At 39.4% G+C, this 25,494-nt stretch overlaps 2 protein-coding genes across 7 annotated transcripts in view; both read left to right on the top strand.

Moving 5' to 3' along the window:
- The window catches only part of LOC135108972 (glucoside xylosyltransferase 2-like), a 36,935-nt gene extending 36,160 nt beyond the window's left edge, over nucleotides 1–775 (top strand). Inside the window, exon 9 of the mRNA XM_064019891.1 lies at nucleotides 640–775. Coding sequence (XP_063875961.1) covers nucleotides 640–651 — 12 coding nt within the window. The 3' untranslated portion in view covers nucleotides 652–775. The remainder of the gene's footprint in view (nucleotides 1–639) is intronic.
- The window catches only part of LOC135108970 (uncharacterized), a 37,822-nt gene continuing 13,005 nt past the window's right edge, over nucleotides 678–25,494 (top strand). Inside the window, exons 1-12 of one of the 6 annotated variants that reach the window (XM_064019882.1) lie at nucleotides 678–817; nucleotides 6,993–7,083; nucleotides 7,691–7,732; nucleotides 8,037–8,139; nucleotides 8,848–8,925; nucleotides 9,678–9,942; nucleotides 10,797–10,970; nucleotides 11,732–11,893; nucleotides 23,196–23,304; nucleotides 24,006–24,047; nucleotides 24,284–24,386; nucleotides 25,068–25,145. In XM_064019882.1, the coding sequence (XP_063875952.1) occupies nucleotides 7,005–7,083; nucleotides 7,691–7,732; nucleotides 8,037–8,139; nucleotides 8,848–8,925; nucleotides 9,678–9,942; nucleotides 10,797–10,970; nucleotides 11,732–11,893; nucleotides 23,196–23,304; nucleotides 24,006–24,047; nucleotides 24,284–24,386; nucleotides 25,068–25,145 (1,235 nt within the window). In that variant the 5' untranslated portion in view covers nucleotides 678–817; nucleotides 6,993–7,004. Of the gene's footprint in view, nucleotides 818–2,223; nucleotides 2,422–6,563; nucleotides 6,737–6,992; nucleotides 7,084–7,690; nucleotides 7,733–8,036; nucleotides 8,140–8,847; nucleotides 8,926–9,677; nucleotides 9,943–10,796; nucleotides 10,971–11,731; nucleotides 11,894–23,195; nucleotides 23,305–24,005; nucleotides 24,048–24,283; nucleotides 24,387–25,067; nucleotides 25,146–25,494 lie in introns of those variants that run through there. The other 5 variants (XM_064019883.1, XM_064019885.1, XM_064019884.1 and 2 more) reach the window with 5 other exon arrangements.

The following is a 25,494-nucleotide window of genomic DNA, read 5'->3' as shown; positions in this document are numbered from 1 at the left end:
ATATTGCAAGTGTGTGGCCACAATGTTTGAGAGAGAGAGAGAGAGAGAGAGAGAGAGAGAGAGAGAGAGAGAGAGAGAGAGAGAGAGAGAGAGAGAGAGAGAGAGAGAGAGAGAGAGAGAGAGAGAGAATCTCTCTCTCTCTCTCTCTCTCTCTCTCTCTCTCTCTCTCTCTCTCTCTCTCTCTCTCTCTCTCTCTCTCTCTCTCTCTCTCTCACACACATTTATACATAAGCATATTACACAGAACGCGTTACACATACAATTTACATTACATAAATATTTATAGCGTGGGAGAGAGAGAGAGAGAGAGAGAGAGAGAGAGAGAGAGAGAGAGAATCTCTCTCTCTCTCTCTCTCTCTCTCTCTCTCTCTCTCTCTCTCTCTCTCTCTCTCTCTCTCTCTCTCTCTCACACACACACACACACACACACATTTATACATATGCATATTACACAGAACGTGTTACACATATTTATATTACATAAGAATTTATAATTTACATTACATATTTAGAATTACATTTAGAATTTACATTACATAAGAATTTATAGCCAAACTCTTACCTTTATTGTGTCTTATTTCACCTCATCAGCCAAGTGTTCACTCGTTCCTTAAACTTTTCCACACTTGCACCGTCAAGGTTTGGCTGTGAGGTGAGCAGCACATTTCGGATGGCGACGTGCTTGTAGGTGAACTGCTGATGGTGAGCCGCTGATGGTGCCACGTCCTGCATTGGAGCTGCAGCAGCTCCGTGGGGACTGGTAGACTGCCCTGATGCCAATCTGGGCCCTTCGAGGTGGCTGTTGGAGTGCTTGCAGGTGAGGCGCCCTCTGGTGGTGCATTTTAAACATTAAGGTGAGGCCCGCCCTCATTTCTTCTCCCGGTAAGCAAAAGCACCGCCACCCACGAGGCTTTGTCATTCATGCACTAGCCAAAGAAACTGTGCTTGATTTTTACCCCCACGCCCCCTTCTCTCTCTCTCTCTCTCTCTCTCTCTCTCTCTCTCTCTCTCTCTCTCTCTCTCTCTCTCTCTCTCTCTCTCTCTCTCTCTCTCTCTCTCACTTCCTGACGAAGCTGTCGGGGAATAAAAGGGCGGCTCATTCTTATCTCTCAACGATGGGAAATCAATCGCAATGGGGCTGTGTGTGTGTGTGTGTGTGTGTGTGTGTCGTGTACAGAGTTGCTTGTATCTTCATAAATATTGAATGGTGACAGACAGTGTGTGTGTGTGTGTGTGTGTGTGTGTGTGTGTGTGTACTGCAGAGATTTCAAAGTTTTGCAAAGTTTCATTGTTCGTTTTCTTTTACTATATTCCCTTGCAAAAATTTATAACTTCACAAATAATTGAGAAATCAACACAAGACAACTCGCGACGCTCTAATCAATGAAAAAAAAAAATTCAAAGTAACAAAAGGCAGAGGATGAGAAATTGACTGGATCGAAGCATGTGAAACTTCGAACACTCAGATGAAGCAATGCTAAGTGTAATGCGGCTGCCTTCCTCACGCCCGGTTCACACTAGTCCGTATTTACGGAATCCGTCTCCGTTCACCGTCCAGCAATGAGATCACAAAAAACAGAGTCCTTACTAAACGGAGGAGTTGGCCGCCGTCTGCGTATCCATGTTTGTCAACATGGCCGCGCGGAGAAGAGACTTCCTCCACAAGAAATTTATATACTAATTGCTACCTTGCTGCTCGCAGCTGACGAAGAGAGGCTAGTGAGGTGGAGAAGAGTGATATTGCACAGTAAAGAAATATAAGTAAGTACACGCTAGTGAATCCTACAAGCTACGGTAGGGCAGCAATGTCTGCTGTATCAATGCACGGTCTGGTGGAGAGGGAGGCTATACTAGTATTTTCTGGCTGTCTGGTTGTCAGTTATTAATACACTGTCATTGCCAGAGCTGCTGAGTGAAGTTTGTTGTGTTTCTGCATTTTGTTGGGCTGAAACTTGTCCAGTCCATCTATGTGTTTGTGTTCACATGCTTTGCGGTGTGCCGCACCTCACGCTGGGACCAAGGTCACTCCTCTTTTTCCATGAAGTGTAAAAATGTTTAATTTACAATATAGCATTATTACATAACAAAGCTGTAATTCAGTAACGTTTTTTCATGTATTTCAGTATCATACCCAGAACATTCAAAATATCAGTACGTGCAACACTGCCCGTCTCTCCGTACAAAGTTAAACTAGGTTCATCTCTTCCGCTCGACAGCGACCGTTCAAGCGGAGGCAGAAAAGAAGCTCGGTTCTCACTACAGTCGCTCGAACAGAATGGTGGTGAGGTCATTGTTGGACGGTGTATGGAAAGAGAATCCGTAAAAACAGAGTAGTGTAAACCGGACCTCACTCCTCAGTGCTGCTCTGGATGTGTCGAGGTGAAGAGTCATTAAGCGTCCTTTGCAATATGCTGTATTATAGTACGTATTAATGTTTTGCATCGTTACCTTATTGTACGTACGTGTTAGATGTCACATGATGATGCACACGCTAGTTACATCACGGTATCTTAATACCTGCAGTAAACGTCAGTACCACCTCAGTTTCAGTGAAGTTAGGAGGGATTATGGAATTACTGTAACCTTCGTCGTTATATTATTGGCTAAGATAAATACACCTCAAGACCGCGAGGTGATTGGTGACGAAACTTAAGTAATGCAGTAGGTGAGGTGAGCTTCTACTTGTGTTGGTAATTCTAAGAGAGTATCTGATATGGCTGCAGGAAGGTTACTGCATGGGAGTAAGATAACTGCCCCTTGTGAAAATTACGTGAGGTCTTGTTAATAATTCTTTGATAAGTAATACTGTAGGTGAGGTGATGAAAATACTTGTTTGGTTAGGCTGCCAGTTGTTATCGTGAATGATTAAGGTAGTAGACCGTTGAGAGAGAGTCCGTGAAGTCTGGCTAGTAATTCTTTGGTTAGTAATACAATAGCTGAGTTTCCTTGTGATGTTGGTAATACTGAAAGTGTCTGGTATGGCGGGAGGTTATTACGCGGCGTTAGTGTAATAGCCCAGTGTAAAAATTACGTGAGGTCTTTATGTGACGATTGCTTCGATTATTTTCTGTGTAAGCCTGAATAACGTAACCCATCTTGACGTGGCCAAACCAACTTGTGGTGCCGCTACTAAATACAGCATGATCGTTCTAACAGTGACTGTATAATATAATAGCAAACAATAGCTAATCCAAACCTCTGAGAACAAATAATTCACCCCAAGACCTTTATTTTATTTGAATTTTCTACAGTGGTGAGGTGAAGAGGCAACAGTTGACGAAATCATTCCTTCTCCCCAACCTCATTTCCCTTCCTCCTACTCCACTTGCATCTTCTCCCCATCCTATTCTTCCCTCCATACTCCATTTCCATCGTCTCCTCTTCCCAATCCTCCCTGCTAACTCCATTTTCTTCCCTACTTCACTTCCTGTTCCTCCTCTACAGCTTCCTGTTTCTCGTCTGTCTTTCTCACGCCCAGATCTCTCTTCCTCCCTTTCTCCTCCACCACTTCTGCATCGTCTCTCCATTCCATTCCTCCCTGCGAACTCTTACTCAACTCTCCTTTACTTCCTGTCCTCTATCTTTGTCTAGTGCACATCTCATTCCTCTCTTCTCTCGTCCTCCCTCTCTCCTCTGTCGCATTCCTACCCTCCTGCTCTCACTCTGTTCCTCTTCCAAGGTATTCCTCTTTTCTCACGTTCCCCCTTTTCACCACTTTTCACCCTTTTCACCGCCAACGTTATTTTTCTCCCCACCTTCTCCTTCCATCCTTTCTCCATCCCATTCTTCCCCTCCAGATTCACTTCCATTTCTCCCAGATCTCGTTACTCCTCGCCCCTTCCTAACCTGTTGTCTTCCGCTGGTCGTCTAATTTTGCTTCCCCCGCAAACGTTTACCGATTAAACTAAAATTGCATGGTATCCAAAGCGGCGTGGGTAGAAAACTGGATAAACAACTATAAACAAAGAGAAATAATAAATGGAAAGGCATCCAAGTGGACTAATGTAACGAGCAGGGTTTTCCTTTTTTTTTCTGTCGTTCTCCCTGTCCGCTCTGAAGATTTCATAGCCCTCAGATTTCGCTTCGGTATCTCTTATTTCGCTTCGAAGATGTGGTTCTGTGATACAGACTAGAGCGCTGCTATATTCGAATCCCATTTCCTTCGAATCCCATTTCCTCTAACATTTTGGTCTTGCTTTTTTTTTTGCTTATTATCCGAAGATTCCGTGTGGCTACTTCATAATTCTAGTCTTTTTCTTGGGGGGTTGTGTTTGTACTGAATACAGAGTGTCGAGTTTCTTCTCTTTCATTAGTTGTAATGTGGTGATATATCAGCAGCTGTTTGTTTGTGTAGGTGTTAGACATAATTTTATGTTTCTTTTCGCGCGCACACACACACACACACACACACACACACACACACACACACACACACACATTTTCCATCCGAATTTGTCAGGTCAGTGTCTCGTCTCTCCTTGACGCGAACACTAAACACTCCTCCTCACCACCCAGCGCTGCCCACCCGCCGTCTTTAAACAATATAACCCATCCTCTCCTCACTGTCCTCTGTCTAGTGCTTTGGAGAATAAATAAATCACACTATGAAACACTTCTTAAGATGGGTAACCAACGCTATCTAACTTTTTGTTTGCTATAAATACTCGACTCTTCAGTACATCATTTACTGAGTGACGTGACACAAGACGCCTGTCCACCTTCACTTCTTGCCTTGGCGCACTGTGTGTCTGTTTTAATACCTTTACAAGCGAAGCAGCTACGTGTGTGTGTGTGTGTGTGTGTGTGTGTGTGTGTGTGTGTGTTCATTGACTGTCCTAATACGTGAAGTGATTAAAAAATTTCTTGGTGCCACACCAATTAAGGTCATATGGCGCACAGTTATCATAATACCATAAAAATACAAGTTATGTTACCATGAAAAATAAAAGTAACAAAAATAAGATATATGTATTTCATATTTTAAAGAATAAAAAAAAAGAATTACAAATCAAATACATGAAAGAAATGCCATGCTTAGTTTTACCAGCGTTATTGATTTCATGATTGATGATACTCGTATAAAAGAAGTCCGTATACTTATGTTCTCCAAGTATTGACCACTTACATATAATTTAAGATTTTCCCTCTGCAATCGAAAAGAAACCTTTTTTTTTTCGTTCATGCAATGTGTTCTTTTGCCAATAAACTAACAAATCAACTGTGTGTGTGTGTGTGTGTGTGTGTGTGTGTGTGTGTGTTTGTGTGTGTGTGTGTTTGTGTGTGTGTGTGTGTGTGTGTGTGTGTGTGTGTGTGTGTGTGTGTGTGTGTGTGTGTGTGAAACCATTTCTAAATATTTTTAGTTCATGCAATGTGTGTTCTTTTGTCAATAAACTAACATTAAAAATGTGTGTGAGTGTGTGTGTGTGTGTGTGTGTGTGTGTGTGTGTGTGTGTGTGTGTGTGTGTGTGTGTGTGTACGACACAGCCAGCCAGCCGGTCCCCTACGGAAGGAGCTTAGACATCAAGTTTTACAAATTCATTATATAGAAAACTTGCATTACAAAGGGTCGGGATGGGAGGTGAAGGAATAGAAGAAGAGAAGAGACGGGATAGTGTTCGTGAAACTGGAAGCGCAGGAAAAGCTCACAGTGGGCGACCTTTGGGCAGGGCTGAGGCCACTGAGGCCCCATCATTGCAAAGATTCCCTGCCACACTGTGGACCATATTCTGAAACGCTTTCGCGCCGCAAATGCAATACTTTAAACGGTTCTACTTGAAATTACACGGACTCTCCATAATTAACAGGGTAAACACCCGAAGAATCTGGTTAATCATCCTTAACCGTTTAAAATGGCTGTGGTAACGAGCAAAGCGTTTCTGAATACGGCCTGTCCCCGCGGAGCCATTCCCGACGAGCGTTAATGTGTAGGCCTGATGGACTTCTGCTGCTTCCCTTATATTCTTACAGTATGTTTTATGTCGAGTCAGTACGGTGCTTTGAAAGGAGATAAAACACAGTGAAATGGTTGACTGATTTATAAATGAGACGCCATAACATTGCAGTCATATAGCGCCGCTACGAAAGGCTAAAAGCAACTAGAAATTCTTGTACCTTTCGTTACGCCCTTATGTTCTACGGCTTATATAAGGACTGCCAGTGCCCTTGTATTTTGTGTGTTGCTGACAGATGAGGCTGATGTGTAAGATGTTGCGCGTGGTGGCCGTGATGGCGATGGCGGTACACATACTCACCTTGGTGCTTTTGTTTTGCTTTGTTTATTATCGAAAGGTTCCGCAGAGCTACCAGATAAACCTAATATTTTCTGTTGTGTCAGTTTCTTCGTCTAAACAGCGCATAGTACGACCAATTACGCTGTGCTTAGCTGATATGAAAGTTGGATGTTCTGTATTGAACGCAGAGTGTCTAGTTTCTTCTCTTTCATTAGTTGTAGTGTGGTAGTATTTCAGCTGTTCTTTGTTTGTGCAGGTGTTGGACATAAGTTTCTGTCCGCACACACACACACACACACACACACACACACACACATTTTCCATCCGGATTTGTCAGATCAGTGTGCCACCTCTCCTTGAAGCGAACACTGATCACTAAACACTCCTTTTCGCCACGCAGCGCTGCTCACCCGCCGCCTTCGAACACTACAACCCACCCTCTCCTCACTGTCCTCTGTCTACTGCTGTGAATAATAAATCACACTATGAAACACTTCTTCAGATGGGTAACCAACGCTATATAACTTTTTGTTTGCCATAAATACTCAACTCTTCAGTACATCATTTACTGAATGACGTGACACAAGACGCCTCCTATGTTTTTTTAAATAGAGAAAATGGACAGTGTTTCACGAAGCGACTGCCACGTATAGGCCTGATGAATTCTTGTAGCTTTCGTTATGCCCTTATGTTCTATGGTTTATATAAGGATTGCCACTGCCTTTATGTTTTGTTTTTTACTGACAGATGTAATTGTTGCAGAAGGTGTTCGTGATGGCCGTGCTGGCGATGGCGATGCACCTGCTCACCCTGCTGCTGCACGAGTCACTCCCTGCCTCACTCCTCAGCCAGGGTAGGTGTGCGCCGCTTGTTGATGTGACCTGCGTTAACTATATTGTTGTTATCATTGTTGTTGTTCTATTTAGTTATATTTAGTTTATATAATAGTAGCAGTAGTAGTAATAGTAGCAGTAGTAGTAGTAGTAGTAGTAGTAGTAGTAGTAGTAGTAGTAGTAGTAGTAGTAGTAGTAGTAAAAATAGTAGACATAATAGATGTAGTATATAATACTAGTAGTAATTGTTGTTGTTGTTGTTATTGTTGTTGTTGTGCTATTGTTGCTATTTTTTACTTTGCTTTTTTCTCCCTATGTATTTTTTTTTATCTCAGTTTCAGCCTTGAAATATTAAAGAGCAAATTGACACACACACACACACACACACACACACACACACACACACACACACACACACACACACGCACACGCACACGCACACGCACACACACACACACGGTCCATCCCAAAGATCGGATAGTATGAGCTCTGAGCTCTTTCCATAGGAGGGACGGCCGGCTCTCTCTCGAGAGACCAACAGTGAACTGTACAGTGAATACACATACACACACTAACACAATTTCATTTTATTTTACTTATTTCATTTCGTTTATTTTCCTTTTCCAGCAATCACTGGAGAACCTGAGTTTGCCATTGTGGTCTGCCGTGGTGAGTGTGTGTGTGTGTGTGTGTGTGTGTGTGTGTGTGTGTGTGTGTGTGTTACTAAAATTTTGGTTCGTATTCTGAAACGCTTTCTCTTTTTTTTAGAAGATCACGGAGATGATTAGCAGGGTTCTCAAGAGTGTTTCTCCTGCAAATGATAGGGAAATCTTGTTAATCTGTCACTTGAACCGTAAAAAATCCTTTTACAAGTGGTGGAGGTGCACGGCAGAAGTGTTTCAGAATACGGTACTAAGTTAGTCACGTTAGTTAGTCACGTTAGTTAGTTAGTTAGTTAGTCATCTTCCCTCAGATAAGAATGGCAGTGAAAAGGATGCAACGGGTTTCCAGAGACAGCTTCGCCAAATCTCTGTTCTCCTGAAGTCTGCAGCTTCTCTCACCTCCGAAACTCTGATGTGAGTACCACCCTTGGGATTTGTAGTACATAGTCTCACGCTAATTGCTCTTCTGATCTTGCTGTCTTCTGTCGCTTCTTTCACGCTAACTGTTGCCCTGATCTCTTGCTCTCTTCCATCGTTACTTTCACACTAAGTGCTCTTTTCATCTTGCTAACTGCATACCTCCCTTCCTCTCACGGCCACGCTGGACAAGACCCTCTACTCTCTCTCACCCCTGTTCTGTCCGCCTCCCTAATGCAAGAATTAGCCAGTATTCTTAATTTTTCATTCCTTTCACTGAGAAACTCTGGAACTCCCTCCCTCCCTGCTTTTATATTTTTGCGTGCCTTTGCCTTGAACTGTTTTAAGAGGGAGGTTTCAAGACACTTCTCTAATTTAGGTAATACTTTTGGCTCTACTCTTTAGGGACTCCCCTCTGAGTGAATGATACAAATCTCTACTGTTTATCTTTATTTATTAATCACAACTTTGAATATAAAAAATAAAACAATAGAAATGCACAAAAAAAACTGGAAAGAAGATTCCCTTAATATTTATGTACGTACATCACGATGAGAGGTTGAACTTGGTCGTGTTTAAGTTAAAACTTCCTTTAAATTCAAATTAATGTAATAAGTCGTTTAAAAATGTCTAAGTCGTTTAAAAAATCGTGCAAAAAAAAAAAAAAAAATCATGTAACTAAGAACCAGCTGTATTTGTGTGCAGATTCAACATCGTGGCGGATTCCTACGCGACGTACGAGACAGTGACGAACCTCACCGCGAGCTGGCCCGCCGCCTACAGGTAAAGATACACGGGATATAACAAGGGTGACATCAGAAAAACTCTCAAGATTAGTAATGACAAGAAAAGATGAAGAGAGGATTTGACACAAGTCTTTAAGTGGCAAAGGTACATAACAATGGAGATGTCTGCAAAACTCTCAGGGTCAGTGATAAGGAAGTAATATGAAATAATGGATTCAAGCATGATAAAGGTACATTTTAAAGAGATAGAAAGGAATTGGTTCTCGGAGTGGTGGATGAATGGAAGAGACAGAATAAGAAATAATGAGTTCAAGCTTGATGAAGTTAGATTTAAAAGAACGACCAAAGGAACTGGTTCTCAATTAGAGTGGCAGACGAATGGAATACAAGTATAATCAGACTGTTAGTGACGAATCACTTAAGAGGGAGCTTTAAAAACTCAGGCAAATATATGGATAGGGATGAGGATGGAAATACTCCTAGGCAGGCATGCTTCGTGCAGGGACTGACACGTGAAGGCCTGATAGTTCCTGCATCAACACTGAGTTATTGCACTGTGTTGTTAAATTATCGGGTTATCGGGATGTTGCACGCTGCTGTGAGGCACACTGATATACAGTATCTTAAGGATCCAGATATGAGAGATGCATTTAATACAACCAGGTTTCTTTTAGCCACCTTTCATCACTATTAATTTTAACGTTTCACCTACTTTATTTCATCGTCTTTTGATCTCCTTCCCTCCACAACTAACCAGCCCATCTCGTGTTCTTATGTTGTTATGAACAGACAACGCGTAGTGTTCGACGATTTTAAGGAAGTGTTCTTCCCGCCCGGTACTAAGAAGCTGAGGAACTTGTTTCGGCCGTGCGCCATAGGGAAGCTGTTCCTGGCGCAGACCTTCGAGGACAAGGACGCCATGGTGTTCCTGGACACGGACACACTCTTCCTCATGCCCCCCGAGAACCTCTGGCGTAAAGTGTACGAATTCAACCCCCACCAGGTCATTGGCATCGCGCCCTGCCTCTACATGTGCGGCCCGATGTTCAAGAAGGTGAGCACACACAGTAGTAGTAGTAGTAGTAGTAGTTTACTGAACACGCTTTTACAGTAAGATTAAGTATAAAATATAAATTTCAGAAAGTGTGCAAATAATGCGCTCCACACTAGTATCAATTAAAATACAAACACTTAAGATTTCATACACACACACACACACACACACACACACACACACACACACACACACACACACACATTGTTCATTTCATTTTATTTATCTATTTATTTATTTCATTATTTTGTCATCTTGGTTTGGTAAATAAATCAGTTAAGGAAAAATCTTTGCTGATATCATTTTTATGTCAGCCAATTTAATTTACATTCTTTATATCCTAAGGTAACATTTTCAACTTAGTAATTATGCATTAAAATTTCATATTTTCATAGATAATATATATATATATATATATATATATATATATATATATATATATATATATATATATATATATATATATATATATATATATATATATATATATATATATATATATATATATATATATATATATATATATATATATATATATATATATTTATTTATTTATTTTTTTTTTTTTATTCATTCTTTGTTCTATTAACTTGGTTTATTAATTTTTAGGTGCTGTTCCTTTTCTTCTTTACTTATATATTGTCTCTTGTCGCTATTTCTGTGTGTGTGTGTGTGTGTACCAATTGTTCGGGGGTATTTCTCTCTCTCTCTCTCTCTCTCTCTCTCTCTCTCTCTCTCTCTCTCTCTCTCTCTCTCTCTCTCTCTCTCTCTCTCTCTCTCTCTCTCTCTCTCTCTCTGCCTGTGTGTGTGTGTGTGTGTGTGTGTGTGTGTGTGTATGTTTGGTGGCAGTGCAGTTCCCCTTGTACGGGTCGAGTGGCCTCAACACTGGGGTGCTGGTGATGAACCTCACCAGGGTGCGGGCCTTCGAGGGCGGATGGACGGAGAACATCATACCCATCATGGAAGAATACAAGACCAAGCTGAAGCTCGCAGACCAGGACATCCTCAACATTCTCTTCAGTAATGAGGTGAGTCCGCGCCGCGCAACCACGCCACTCATATCATCACCAATGGTACTACTGCTGCTGCTACCACTGCCATTACTGCTGCTACCACTACTACTACTACTACTAGTGATATTACCATCACTACTATTACTGCTGTTACTGCTACAAACACTACTAATACTACTACTACTACTACTACTACTACTAGTAGTAGTAGTAGTAGTACTATTGACATAATTGCTACTACTATTGCTATTACTACTATCACCACTATTACCACCATCGCCACTGCCACTGCTGCTGCTACTGCTGCTGCTGCTACTAGGTTCGACAAAATACAACATTCAAGGCTCTTGAGGAAGGTTAGGGCGTATGGGATAGATAGGAAGGTGTTAGGCTGGATAAGTTCGTGGTTTGGCGAAAGGCGACAGAGTTGTAATAAACGGTTCTAAATCCGAGTGGGATCAGGCAATTAGTGTGATACCACAAACATCACTTTTAGGACCACTGCTGTTTTTAATATTAGATAGTAGGACTAGTAGTGATGTTAATAAATTTGCGGAAGACACGAAGATAGTTAGGTCAGATTCAGATACCATCGTCTTGCAGGCAGATGTGGATTGAATAAACGAATAGATGGCAAATGCAGTTTAATATTAATAAATCCAGAGTACTTAGCGTAGGTAGGAGAAACCCACACAAGGATATAGGTCTTTTAGAATTAGCCTTACAGAAGTCCATCAAATAATCTCTCAACGTGCGCCTCTCTCCCCCGCTGCCAGACTACGGCCAAGCATCTGTACGAGCTGGGGTGTGAGTGGAACTACCGGGAGAGGCTGTGTTCCATGGGCAGCAGCAAGTGCAAGCGTGCCCAACAGCTTGGGGTGGGTCTGCTGCACGGGGCTGCCCTCACCTTTGTCAACGGCAGGGAGAAGAAATTTCAGGTGAGTTTTGTGACCTAGATAAATGGTATACAAACATGCTTTCACACACACACACACACACACACACACACACACACACACACCTACCCCCTTTTCAGTTGTCACGGGAAAGTGGGGGAGGCAAGGTTTTCGATTGAATAATTAAACTTGATGGTAATTTCGTTTTATGTTTTTGTTTACTTTGTTTATGGTTGTTAAGATAAACAAAAAAAAAAAAAGTTAGCTGCCACCAGCCATGGGTTTACGCCTGATAATTTTTACTTAGTGTGGCATGGTACCGTTGTTCTTATTAAGTAGCCGGGGTTCTATAAGACACTGGAAATTCTCATGACACAAGGATTAATTCTATTTGATGTACGTATCTAAATAACAAACAAAGGTTTCATATTTTCTTTGTCAGAATAAACAACGATATCTCTAGCAGATACCTCTGTTACACTGGAGTTGTGGGACATCTGTACTGGGAAAATTGACAGTGCCCTTAATCAGTTCATGAAAAAAAATTTAAGTGAATAATTTACAAAAGTTAAATTTAGTGTGCTCAGTCACCTTAATTTTCAATAAATAACATCCTATAGTAGTGTAGTGCTACATCAAATTATGTGTGTGTATCACTGGTGTAATTTCTAGAACATATCACAAGCTCATTTTTCACCTGTCTGAAATCTAATTTTTTCCCCTGAAAACTACTAAACTAACTGGCAAAGGAAATTAACATCCTCTTCTCTCTGTGGACAACCAGTCCAGTGAGCCTCTGTCTCAAGTAATTATTTCTATAATAGGCACAAATACTTATTTTCATATAGACAAGTTTTTGTAAACAATATGAAATCCTCGGGCAACGAGACGTATCTGTGGACAACCAGTCTAGTTAGTCTCAGGCGCCCGCAGCCTAGGGCTGGCTTTATATAGAGTCGCCTCGCATGTAAACCATATATATATATATATATATATATATATATATATATATATATATATATATATATATATATATATATATATATATATATATATATATATATATATATATATATATATATATATATATATATATATATATATATATATATATATATATAATTTTTTTTTTTTTTTTTGCAATGTCATTAAAAGTTTATCACTATTCTCTCCTCTCAGATTGTTCTTGAACATGGTCCCTCATACTGCCAGAACCTAACATACACAGAATTATCAGTTCTTACATGTTTCCACTTAATTTGCAACATCTTGTCATAGTTTTTTTTTTTTTTTTATCTGCCTGCCATAACAAAAGCTGGAAACATTGTTTTTTTTTTTTCTTTGTTCAAAAAGCGTCGGCAGGAAAGTATTCGTCCGCGACCGCCAAGTTTTCGTCATTTCAGAGATATAATTTGTCAACTTCTAGATTACAGTTTCATTTCATATTTTTGTTCTAAATTCTTACTGATTCTGAAAATATATATTCGAGTTTTATTTGCGAATCTAATTTGTTTATAGTCATTATCATTCCTTTAGACTTATCTTGACTTGCTAGTTTTACATGATCACTATTGTATGATGTTACTCTCTATCTTCATTTGAGTTTCTTTACACTTTGTCCCATGACACACTCACCCCCCCCCACCCCAACACACACACTGAAAAGAAAAATGCTCGTGCTGGTCTAGTCTACTAGGTTGGTTGGCGCCACTTGTCAGCCATAGTTTCAAATTCTAAGATAATTCCCTAGAGTTGATATAATTATACTTAAGATGTAGTATGTATGTTATTATGTAAGTTGATATATAACATGTGGATCTTCAGCTGTAAGACCGTTAGATTAATAGGCCGAATATTATTATAATTATTATTTATCTTTTTTCTTTATTTTTATTGATCACAAAAACGCGATATATTCATAATAGCGGCGCCACTTGGTGCTATTCGCTATGGTAGCCTCTCTACCCTCAACATTCAGTACCGTAGATTTATTTTTTCTTTCGTTAGTATCTATTCTACGTCACACACAAAGTAAATAAATAAATAAAATAATTAAGAAATCTCTCTTGATGCCTCACCTTGACGTGGAGAGGACTGTGTTTGAGCATGACAGGTGGAAATAGGCAGGTACGTTTCACACAGGAACTGCCACGTGTAGGCATGGCGGCTTCTGGAAGCGTCCCTTGTTTTCTTATGTTCCTGCATTATACTGTCACTCAACCTGCGATGCTCTTGAAGCGATGACACGGGAAGACACACAGCGATGACACAAGAAGTGTTTCAGTGTATGGTTTGATGTGACGGTAGCAGTGAATCATTGATGATTTAAGGCTCCGAATGCCCCACACAGTACTTAGGGAGGCGAGGCAAGGCAGGCAGGAGGCTCAGATGCTCATGAAATGCCCGCCACCTCTGCACTGGCGCGAGGGCAGCGGGAAAACTGTGCTTAACGTTATTCACTACGTACGTTCTCTTCTCCACTACTACTACTACTACTACTAATGATAATAATAGTAATAATGATGATAACAATGATCATAATAATAATAATAATAATAATAATAATAATAATAATAATAATAACAATAATAATAATAATAGCATTGTTGATGCTGCTGTTGCTGCCGCTACTACTACTCCCACCACTACTATCACCACAACTACTACTACTACTGCTACTATTGTTATTGTTGCTCCCGCCGCTTTATAACCACCACTACCACCATCACTACTACTACTACTACTGCTACTACTATTACTACTACTACTACTACTACTACTACTACTACTACTACTACTACTACTACTACTACTACTACTACTACTACTACTACTACTACTAATAATAATAATAATAATAATAATAATAATAATAATAATAATAACACTAATACCACAACTACAGTATTCTGATACTAATGTTATTGCTTCTGCTGCTGTACAACCACCACTACCACCATCAATATCAGTACTAACACTATCACTACTACTACTACTACTACTACTACTACTACTGCTGTTGGTGCTACTGCTGCTGCTGTTACTGCTGCTGCTGTTATTACTACTACTACTACTACTACTAATAATAATAATAATAATAATGATAATAATAATAATAATAATGATAATACTGCCTCGTACTCTTATTACTGCTGACAACACATCTCACCACCACTGCCATTAATAATAATAATAATAATGATCATAATGATAATAATAATGATTATAACAATGATAATGATAAAAATAACAACTTCAGCACAGTAGCACAGTAACATACTAGCAGTACTAACCCCGGTGTGTTGGAGCAGGCAGTGTTCGATGAGTGGGAGCAACACCAGCTCGGGGAATCGGAGGAGACGTTGCTAGCGCGCCTCAGAACAACACTGCGCGGACAGAAGAGGTCTCGGGGCTGCTCCCGCCTGCGCTTCATTGACAAGATGCTGCTGCAAGGATTGGAAAACACGCTGAGAGGACGACACTAAGGGAAAGAGGGCAGAGAGAGTAATAAAGACCTGGGAGTACGTTGAGAAGAGGACACTTAGGGAGAAATGGCTAGCAAAAAAAAATAAAGGCTTGGAAAATGTCATACAAAGGAAGAAGAAAGAAGACAACTTAAAAACAAACTTGGATATGAAGGCTGAGAGAGAGGTGCCTGCAAAAAACAAAGCTTGGAAAATGGCACAGATGGTTGAAAATAAGTAATAAAGACTGGAAAATGGTATACAAAAGAAGAAGAAAGAAGGCTTGGAAAAGAGAAGATGACACTGGAGGAACGATAGCTAACAAGAATATTAGAGCCTTGAAAAATGACATAGAAAAGAAGAAGAAAGAAGAAAGCTTTGGAAATACACTAGATAAAGGTCACTGATGAATGGATGGCCGGCAAGAGTTTTACGAAGTTCGGGAAGGACAGATATCTGGGAAAAAAATAAAATGATAAAATAAAATTATATATATATATATATATATATATATATATATATATATATATATATATATATATATATATATATATATATATATATATATATATATATATATATATATATATATATATATTAAGAAGAAAGAATGAATTAAGAAGAAAGAAGAGATCTTGAGCAATACGCTAGTTTATGGACACTGGAAGATAGATGGCAGAAAAATTAATTGGAAGATACACCATAGAGTTAAAAGTTTAAATTAAGACAATGAGAGATAAAATGAAAGAAACTATATTAAAAAAAGAAAAAAAACGTGTCGCGCCGTTATTTATGTGCATTCACTTGGTAACAATGACACGACGCTGATCATGTGAAGGCAGATGACGCCAGGACCATGTCCGAGCATTAGTGTGCAGTGTGACCCAATGCCAAGAAATGTTTCTGATCTCTTCCCTTTGTGTAATAAATCTGGAACCATATTCTGAAACACTTCTGAGTCGCACCTCGACTACTTCCACTCGACTGCTTACTACTACTCTAGTTGGTGTTCAAGGGAGTTTTTTTTTTGCGGTTCTAGTGACAAATTAAGAAGAGTTCTACATTATTAAGAGAGAGTCTTGAGAACCCGGCCAATCATCTCTGTGGCCTTTGAAAGTGTAGTCATGGTGAAGTTACACCGTTTTTGAATGGTGTTTTTGTATGTGACAGGTTAACAAGATTTTTTCATTAGTAACAAGAGAAACACTCTTTAGGACCCAACTAGTCATGTCGGTGCCCTTTGGAAACAGTCGAGGTGAAAAAGCAAAGCGTTTCTAAATATGGGCCCTGGTAATGCAATACAGTGTGTATGTATGTGTGTGTGTGTGTGTGTGTGTGTACTGCAGATATTTCTAAAGTTTTGCAAAGTTTGTGTTCATTTTCTTCTACTATATTCTCTTACAAAATTAAACAAATTCACAAATAACTCAGAAGTCACCACAAAACAACTCGTGACACTCTAATCAATAAAAAAAAAAATAAATAAATAAATAGAAACAAAAGGCGGATGATGAGAAATTGACTGGATCGAAGCATGTGAAACTTCGAACACTCGGATGAAGCAATGCTAAGTGTAATGCTGCTGCCTTCCTCACGCCTCAGTTCTGCTCTGGATGTGTCGACAAGGCGAGTCATTAAGCATGTGTACCGCGGCGTCCTTTGCAGTACCGCTGTATTAGAGTACGTATTAATGTTACGATGTGCACACACTTTTTTTGCATCTTTACCTTATTGTACGTACGTGTTAGATGCCACATGATGATGCACACGCTAGTTACTTCACGGAATCTTAGTACCTGCGGTGAATTTACAGTACCTTCTCCGCTTCAGGTTAGGAGGGATTGTGGAAATACTGTAGCCTTAATATATATATATATATATATATATATATATATATATATATATATATATATATATATATATATATATATATATATATATATATATATATATATATATATATATATATATATATATATATATATATATATATATATATATATATATATATATATATATATATATATATATTTATTTATTTATTTATTTATTTATTTATTTATTTATTTATTTATTTATTTATTTATTTATTTATTTATTTATTTATTTATTTATTTATTTATTTATTTATTTATTTATTTATTTATTTATTTATTTATTTATTTATTTATTTATTTATTTATTTATATATATATATATATATATATATATATATATATATATATATATATATATATATATATATATATATATATATATATATATATATATATATATATATATATATATATATATATATATATATATATATATATATATATATATATATATATATATCATAAAGGCCCAGTGAGATGCCAGTCCTCAATGAAAAATCCCAAAAAGATTATCCAAAGCTGGGGAAGTGTCTTGAAAGTCATAAGTAAGAGGAAATACGTAAGTAGGCAAAGAGTTCAAGAGATTACCAATGAAAGGGATGGAAAATTGTGAATACTGGTTAATTCTTGGATTAGGAAGGTGTGCAGAGTATGGATGAGAGAAAGTAGAAAATCTTGTGTAGCTAGGCCACGGGAGGAGGTTTGCCCAAGTGTCCTCGTATCTGCAAGCGTTGTTATTTTTCACTCTTTCTCAGCTGTTTGAGTACGCCCCTGTCAACTGCAGCTCTACACCAGTCCTCTCCATTTGTTTCCTGCCCATATTCAGAAACGCTTTGATCTCTCACCACGACTATTTTCAAAGGCCACGGAAATTAGTGGCCGGGTTCTCAAAACCAGTAATATAGAAATCTTGTTTATCTGCCACTACAACCGTAAAGAAAACACTCCTAACAGGCTTCTCTCACTTCCCTCTAATGTTTTCTGTACACCCTTCATTAACTTTGACCTGACCTCCCTCTTGTTCATCCACCAGACACATACCATTTCAGTATTCATTATGTGTACCTCATGTCTTCCATGCTCTTGACTTGTCTTAACCATCTCATCTTCCTTCTTCTTGTTCTCTTTTACCCTTTTTCCTATAGTGACGGGTTGGAGCCATGCACGAGTCTCCTATAGTTGTTTCTGCCGCTGGCATCTTCCTCTGTGATTCCCATCGTGGCCTGCAGTCTCCAAGGCAGGTGGTGCACGTCACTCATCAGCCTGCTTCTGTATTTCCTCCTTCCTATGACTTAAACTCTTTCAGGAGGGAGGCTTCAAGATACTTCTCCTTGAATTTTCGATGATTTTCTTGGGATTGGCATCTCATTGGGATTTTTTTTACTCTTTTTGTTTCGCTTGGCCAGTGACCCTCTTACATAAAAAGAAAAAAGTAATGCCAGGCACTCATTTTTCACTTTTATAATCATCACTGTGTGACGACCTGCGAGGTTGAGAGGCAGCAACAGGAATTAAGCGTGGCTCAGACAAAGAGTGAGCAGCTCTCTAAATCTAAATCTGACTGAACGTCAAATCACCTTCGTCTCGCTTCCTTTTCTCCCAGCTGGACATCCCATCGCGTTACATTCACCGCCGCACGCCAGGCTTTGGCCTCCCAGTACAATCTATCTGTTTATCTATATACCATTTTTCTAATCTTACTCTCGGTGGCCCAGACAAAACACCACACACACATACACATCCACAAACCCCATCAGCCCCTGATGGAAAGAGACAGTCTCGTGGACCACCCAACTAGGAGCTTAGGCGTAGCACAGCTGGCTAAGTTCAATACTAATTCAGTAAAAAAAAATCATAACTGGAAAAAAATAAATAAATTCTGAGCGATGCGAGTCAGAGCTGAGCTGGAGTAACGTACAGTACTTTATTTAGCGGGAATGTTGTAGTACAGGTGGAAGGTGGCGGCGGAGACCGGGTGTGTATAACGTGACACGTCATATCAGATCACGTGATAACTTTAATCGTTGGGAACATCAAGTAGGTTCATTCCACGCCACGAATCCATCTACAGCAGTCAGTCGTCTCCACACTCGCGGAAGTTCATCATATTCCGACGGCGGATAAAATCATCTCAGCTCGTGTCAGGTTTGTATTCGGGCGTCGCTGTTTGGGATGAGTCTTTTCCATGTGGTTGTAATGTAGGCTTCTACTTCGGTGTCCCTTTCTGTCGTACTTCCACTACTACGCTTGTTGACCTTCTCGTATATTAATTTCCGACTCACTCTTCCTTTGTAACCCCCGCACACACGCACACATCCAAAGCAGCATTCTCATTTCTACCACATCCATCATTTTCTCAGTAGAATGAAATATAAACGAATATTGTTAACCCGCGGCTGTGGTCGGTTACGTACTGTTGATAAATTAAAGGTCATTGTGTTTGTTTATTTTAATGATGAATGTAATACGCCTGCAGTTTTCAAGATACCGAATGTGTAAGAACATGAGAAAAAAACAGGCTGATGAAAGAAGCCATCAGGTGAACACGTGACAGGCCCTGTACGAAACACACCTGCCTATTTCCACCTGACATTTTCATCCACGAATTTGTGTAATGTTGTAAGTTTCCTGATGACTCAGCAAGCTGAGCACTGAGGCAACAACAACCTGATTATAACAGACGGGTTGCTTTCTCCACTAGAGTCGTACGTAACACTCGCAGTTCCTCCCCTTGATCAACACAACAGCAAGTTGTGTTATTATTAGAGAATTCTTCCATTGTCTCACAACTACTACTGTCGTTCCTCATTTCTCCAATCTTTTCTTCTTATCTGTACACATCTTGTTTCTCTTCACTTCACTTTCACTTTATAGAAAAGAATTACAAAGGCAACTGACTGGTATCGGTGCAGCACGTGCTCGAGTGCCGTGCAGCCCGAGGCCTGTCCACACCAAGATCTTGGTCCAGACAGTCGGCAAGTGGTCGATGGGAACCGTCTTGATGTCTCTTGGAATTTCACTTTAAGAAGTTGGCATTGACACCTTTCCTGCACTAAGCACACTACACACTGATAGAAATAGGCAATACATCTATCGTTTTTTCACACCACCCGCGTGTACTGTAATCTGATCATGCTATCGTGCGTCCGTGGGTCCATCTTAACTAGGGTAGTTAGGCAGACAGGTTAATGTCATCGTGTTCGGCCCTACTTGGATACACGAGGCTTCCGCACACAAGTGACGTGATCCAGCCAGCGTTGGTCAGATAAAATGTGGCTGAGATAATAATGGTGGTGTTTTCTATCATCATTGTGGTATCCAGCGGTGGTCCGGAAGCCGATTATTGATGAACCTTGAGATGGTTGACTTCAATGACTTGTGACTGGAAGACATTCCATTATATTGTATTGCATATGTAGTCTGGTTGCAGTGGTATTGCACGGTGTTGCATCTGTAATCTGACTGGTCGAGACAATGTTTTACAGCCGCAACGTTTTAGTTAAGTCTGCCTCTTGGTGCTCACAGTGGAGGCTTTTTAGCAGCAGCAACACGGGGCCTCTGGTGACCTCAGGGATCTCGCAGGTCAAGCGTGACATCATCTGTGCTAACAAATAAAGAAGTGTCACTTTGTGCTTCATAACAAAAAATGCTCTCATCCACACAAGGGACAATATACGTGACCTCGGAGGGCGCCATGCTCCTCCGTGGAGGAAAGTTACCACCTGGGCACCCTTCTGGGCACGCCCACGCACACGCCCACCGAGGACAAAAAAACAGTCACTCAAATTCTTTCGCTTATAATAATAATAATAATAATAATAATAATAATAATAATAATAATAATAATAATAAACGGTTTATTATTCAGGCAGTTAACAAACTGAAAATGTACAGAGGGGGGTGTGGAAATACTTAACATTGATCCTAAAGTTAAGTCTAATCTAGAAGGGAAATACTATTGATTGATGGCTCGCTTAGTGGATGTTATTTTTTTTTTTTTTATGTAGGAGGGACACTGGCCAAGGGCAACAAAAATCCAATAAAAAAAAATGCCCACTGAAATGCCAGTCCCATAGAAGGGTCCAAAGCGGTAGTCAAAAATTGAATATAAGTGTCTTGAAACTTCCCTCTTGAAGGAATTCAAGTCATAGGAAGGTGAAAATACAGAAGTAGGCAGGGAGTTCCAGAGTTTACCAGAGAAAGGGATGAATGACTGAGAATACTGGTTAGGGTAACTCTTACTTTAGAGAGGTGGACAGAATAGGGGTGAGAGAAAGAAGAAAGTCTTGTGCAGCGAGGCCGCGGGAGAAGGGGAGACATGCAGTTAACAAGATCAGAAGAGCAGTTAGTGTGTGTGTGTGTGTGTGTGTGTGTGTGTGTGTATAATAAAAATAATAATAGTAATAATAATAATGATAATAATAATAATAATAATAATAATAATAATAATAATAATAATAATAATAATAATAATAATAATAAACGGTTGATCTATATGGCAGTAGTTAGGCTGAAAATACACAATGGGTTTATGGGGAGGAAGCTTAACATTAAAATTAAGGTTAGGTTAGCGAGATGAACTGACTGCTAATTGTTCGCACCATGGTAGAAATCACGCTGAGGCGGTATCGGTCCATGTGTGTGTGTGTGTGTGTGTGTGTGTCTGTGTGTGTGTGTGTGTATGACAGTGACAGGTGAGTATAGACAGGTGTTCGATAGTGGTGGTATAGATTTGCATATATGTATGTGTTTTGTGAACACCTGTTTGTACAATGGAGGGTAGGGGAAGAACTACCATGAAACACTTCTTCTTAAGATGGATAACCAACGCTATCTAACTTTTTGTTTGCTATAAATACTCGACTCTTCAGTACATCATTTACTGAGTGACGTGACACAAGACACGTGTCCACCTTCACTTCTTGCCTTGGCGCACTGTGTGTCTGTTTTAATACCTTTACAAGCGAAGCAGCTACGTGTGTGTGTGTGTGTGTGTGTGTGTGTGTGTGTGTCTGGTGTTCATCGACTGCTCTAATACGTGAAGAGATTAAAAAAATTTTCTTAGCGCCCCAACGATTAAGATCATATGGCGCACAGTTATGATAATACCATAAAAATACAATTTATGTTACCATGAAAAATAAAAGTAACAAAAACTAGACATATGTACTTCAACTTTTAAAGAATAAAAAGAAATAACAATTACAAAATAAATACGTGAAAGAAATGCCATGCTTAGTTTTATCAGCGTTATTGATTTAACGACTGATGATACTCGTATAAAAGAAGTCTGTATACTTGTCTTCCAAGTATTGAGATTTTCCCTCTACAGTAGAAAAGAAACCATTTCTTAACATTTTTTTTGTTTATGCAATGTGTGTGCTTTTTTGTCAATATACTAACTAATCAACTGTGTGTGTGTGTGTGTGTGTGTGTGTGTGTGTGTGTGTATAAGACACAGCAAGCCAGCCGGTCCCCTATGAAAGGAGCTTAGATATCAAATTTTACAAGTTTATTAGACAGAAAACTTGCGTTACTTGCATTACAAAGGGTCGGGATGGGAGGTGAAGAAATAAAAGAGAAGAGACGGGATAGTGTTCGTGAAAACGGAAGTACAAGAAAAGCTCACAGTGGGCGACCTTGGGCAGGGCTGAGGCCACTGAGGCCCCATCGTTGCCAAGATTCCCTGCCACACTGTGGACTATATTCTGAAACACTTTCGCGCCGCAACTCCATTACTTTCAAACGGCTCTAGTTGAAGTTAGACGGATTCTACATAATTAACAGGAGAAACACTTTTAAGAAGACAGCCTGTCCCGCGGCGCCTGATGGATTCCTGCAGCTTCCCTTATATTCTTACAGTATGGTTTATGTTCTAGTTTGTTAGTGTCGAGTCAGTACGGTGCTTTGAAAGGATATTAAACACAGTGAAATGGTTGACCATACGTTTTATGGTTTATATAGGGACTGTCACTGCCCTTATGTTCTGTGTGTTACTTACAGATGAGGTTTGTGTATAAGATATTGTGCGTGCTGGCCGTGATGGCGATGGCGGTGCCCCTAATCACCCTACTGCTGCACGAGTCACTCTCCACCTCACTCTTCAGAAAGGGTAGGTGTGCGCCGCTTATTGCTGTGACCTGTCTTACCTTTATTGTTTTTGTTGTTGATGATGTTGTTATTCTTGTTGTTGTTGTTGTTGTTGTAATAGTAGGATTCTTGTTGTTTGTTGTGTATTCTTGTTAGTAATAGGTAGCAATAGTGGTAGTACTACTATTACTAGTAGTAGTAGTAGTAGTAGTAGTAGTAGTAGTAGTAGTAGTAGTAGTAGTAGTAGTAGCAGTAGGATTGTTGTTGTTTGTTGTGTATTTTTGTTAGTAATAGATAGTAGTAGTGGTAGTGGTAGTAGTAGTAGTAGTAGTAGTAGCATTAGTAATAGTAATAGTAGTAGTAGTAATAGTAGCAGTAGAATTGCTGTTGTTTGTTGTGTATTCTTGTTAGTAATAGGTAGCAATAGTAGTAGTAGTAGTAGTAGTAGTAGTAGTAGTACTAGTAGTAGTAGCAGTTATTGTTGCTGTTCTTGTTGTTATAGTTGTTGTTGTTGTTGTCGTGTTTGTTATTGTTGTTGTTGTTGTTGTTATGCTATTGTTGTCGTTTTTTTTTATTACTTTGCTTTTTTTTCCCTTATGTAACTCTTGTCTCAGTTTGAGCCTTGACATTTTGAAGAGCAAACTGACACACACACACACACACACACACACACTATTTCATCTTATTTTACTTATCCAATTTTATTTATTTTTTTTTTTCCAGCAATCATTGAAATGCCTGAATTTGCCATCGTGGTCTGCCGTGGTGAGTGTGTGTGTGTGTGTGTGTGTGTGTGTGTGTGTTATTCAAATTTTAGCTCGTATTCTGAAACGCTTTCTCTCTCACCACGACTATTTTTGAAGAAGAGATGACTAGCCGGGTTCTCAAGGATGTTTCTCCTGCCAATGATAAAGAAATCTTGTTAATCTGTCTCTTGAACCTTTTAGAAGTGGTGGAGGTTAGTCAAGTTAGTCACGCGGTTGTCACTCATCTTCCCTCAGATAAGAATAACAGTCAAAGGAGTGCAAGGAATTTCCAGAGACAGCTTCGCCAAATCTCTGTTCTCCTGAAGTCTGCAGCTTCTCTCACCTCCGAAACTCTGATGTGAGTACCGCTCTTGGGATTTGTAGTAAATAGTCTCACGCTAACTGCTCTTCTGAAATTCTCGCTTCTCTCACGTTAACTGCTGTTTTGATATCTTGCTCTCTTCTGTCACTACTTTCACACTAACTGCTCTTTTCATCTTACTAACTGCATACCTCCCTTCCTCTCACGGCCACGCTTAACAAGACCCTCTACTCTCTCTCACCCCTGTTCTGTCCGCCTCCCTAATGCAAGAATTAGCCAGTATTCTCAATTTTTCATTCCTTTCACTGAGAAACTCTGGAACTCCCTCCCTCCCTGTTTTTATATTTTTGCGTGCCTTTGCCTTGAACTGTTTTAAGAGGGAGGTTTCAAGACACTTCTCTAATTTAGGTAATACTTTTGGCTCTACTCTTTAGGGACTCCCCTCTGAGTGAATGATACAAATTTCTACTGTTTATCTTTATTAATCCTAACTTTAAATATAAAAACTAAAACAATAGAAATAAACAAAAAATGAAAAATAAAAATTACCTTAATATTTATATACGTACATCGCGATGAGTGGTTGAACTTGATCGTGTTTAAGTCAAAACTTCCTTTAAATTCAAATTTAGGTAATAAAAATATTTTAAGTCATTAAAAAATCGTGCAAAAAAAAAAAAAATCATGTAACTAAGAACCAGCTGTATTTGTGTGCAGATTCAACATCGTGGCGGATTCCTACGCGACGTACGAGACAGTGACGAACCTCACCGCGAGCTGGCCCGCCGCCTACAGGTAAAGATACACGGGATATAACAAGGGTGACATCAGAAAAACTCTCAAGATTAGTAATGACAAGAAAAGATGAAGAGAGGATTTGACACAAGTCTTTAAGTGGCAAAGGTACATAACAATGGAGATGTCTGCAAAACTCTCAGGGTCAGTGATAAGGAAGTAATATGAAATAATGGATTCAAGCATGATAAAGGTACATTTTAAAGAGATAGAAAGGAATTGGTTCTCGGAGTGGTGGATGAATGGAAGAGACAGAATAAGAAATAATGAGTTCAAGCTTGATGAAGTTAGATTTAAAAGAAAGACCAAAGGAACTGGTTCTCAGTTAGATATGAAAGATACATTCAAT

This window comes from Scylla paramamosain, chromosome 18 (genome assembly GCF_035594125.1).
Source record: "Scylla paramamosain isolate STU-SP2022 chromosome 18, ASM3559412v1, whole genome shotgun sequence".
In the NCBI taxonomy this organism is placed as follows: Eukaryota; Metazoa; Arthropoda; class Malacostraca; order Decapoda; family Portunidae; genus Scylla; species Scylla paramamosain.
This window is presented reverse-complemented; position numbering and strand designations above follow the sequence as displayed.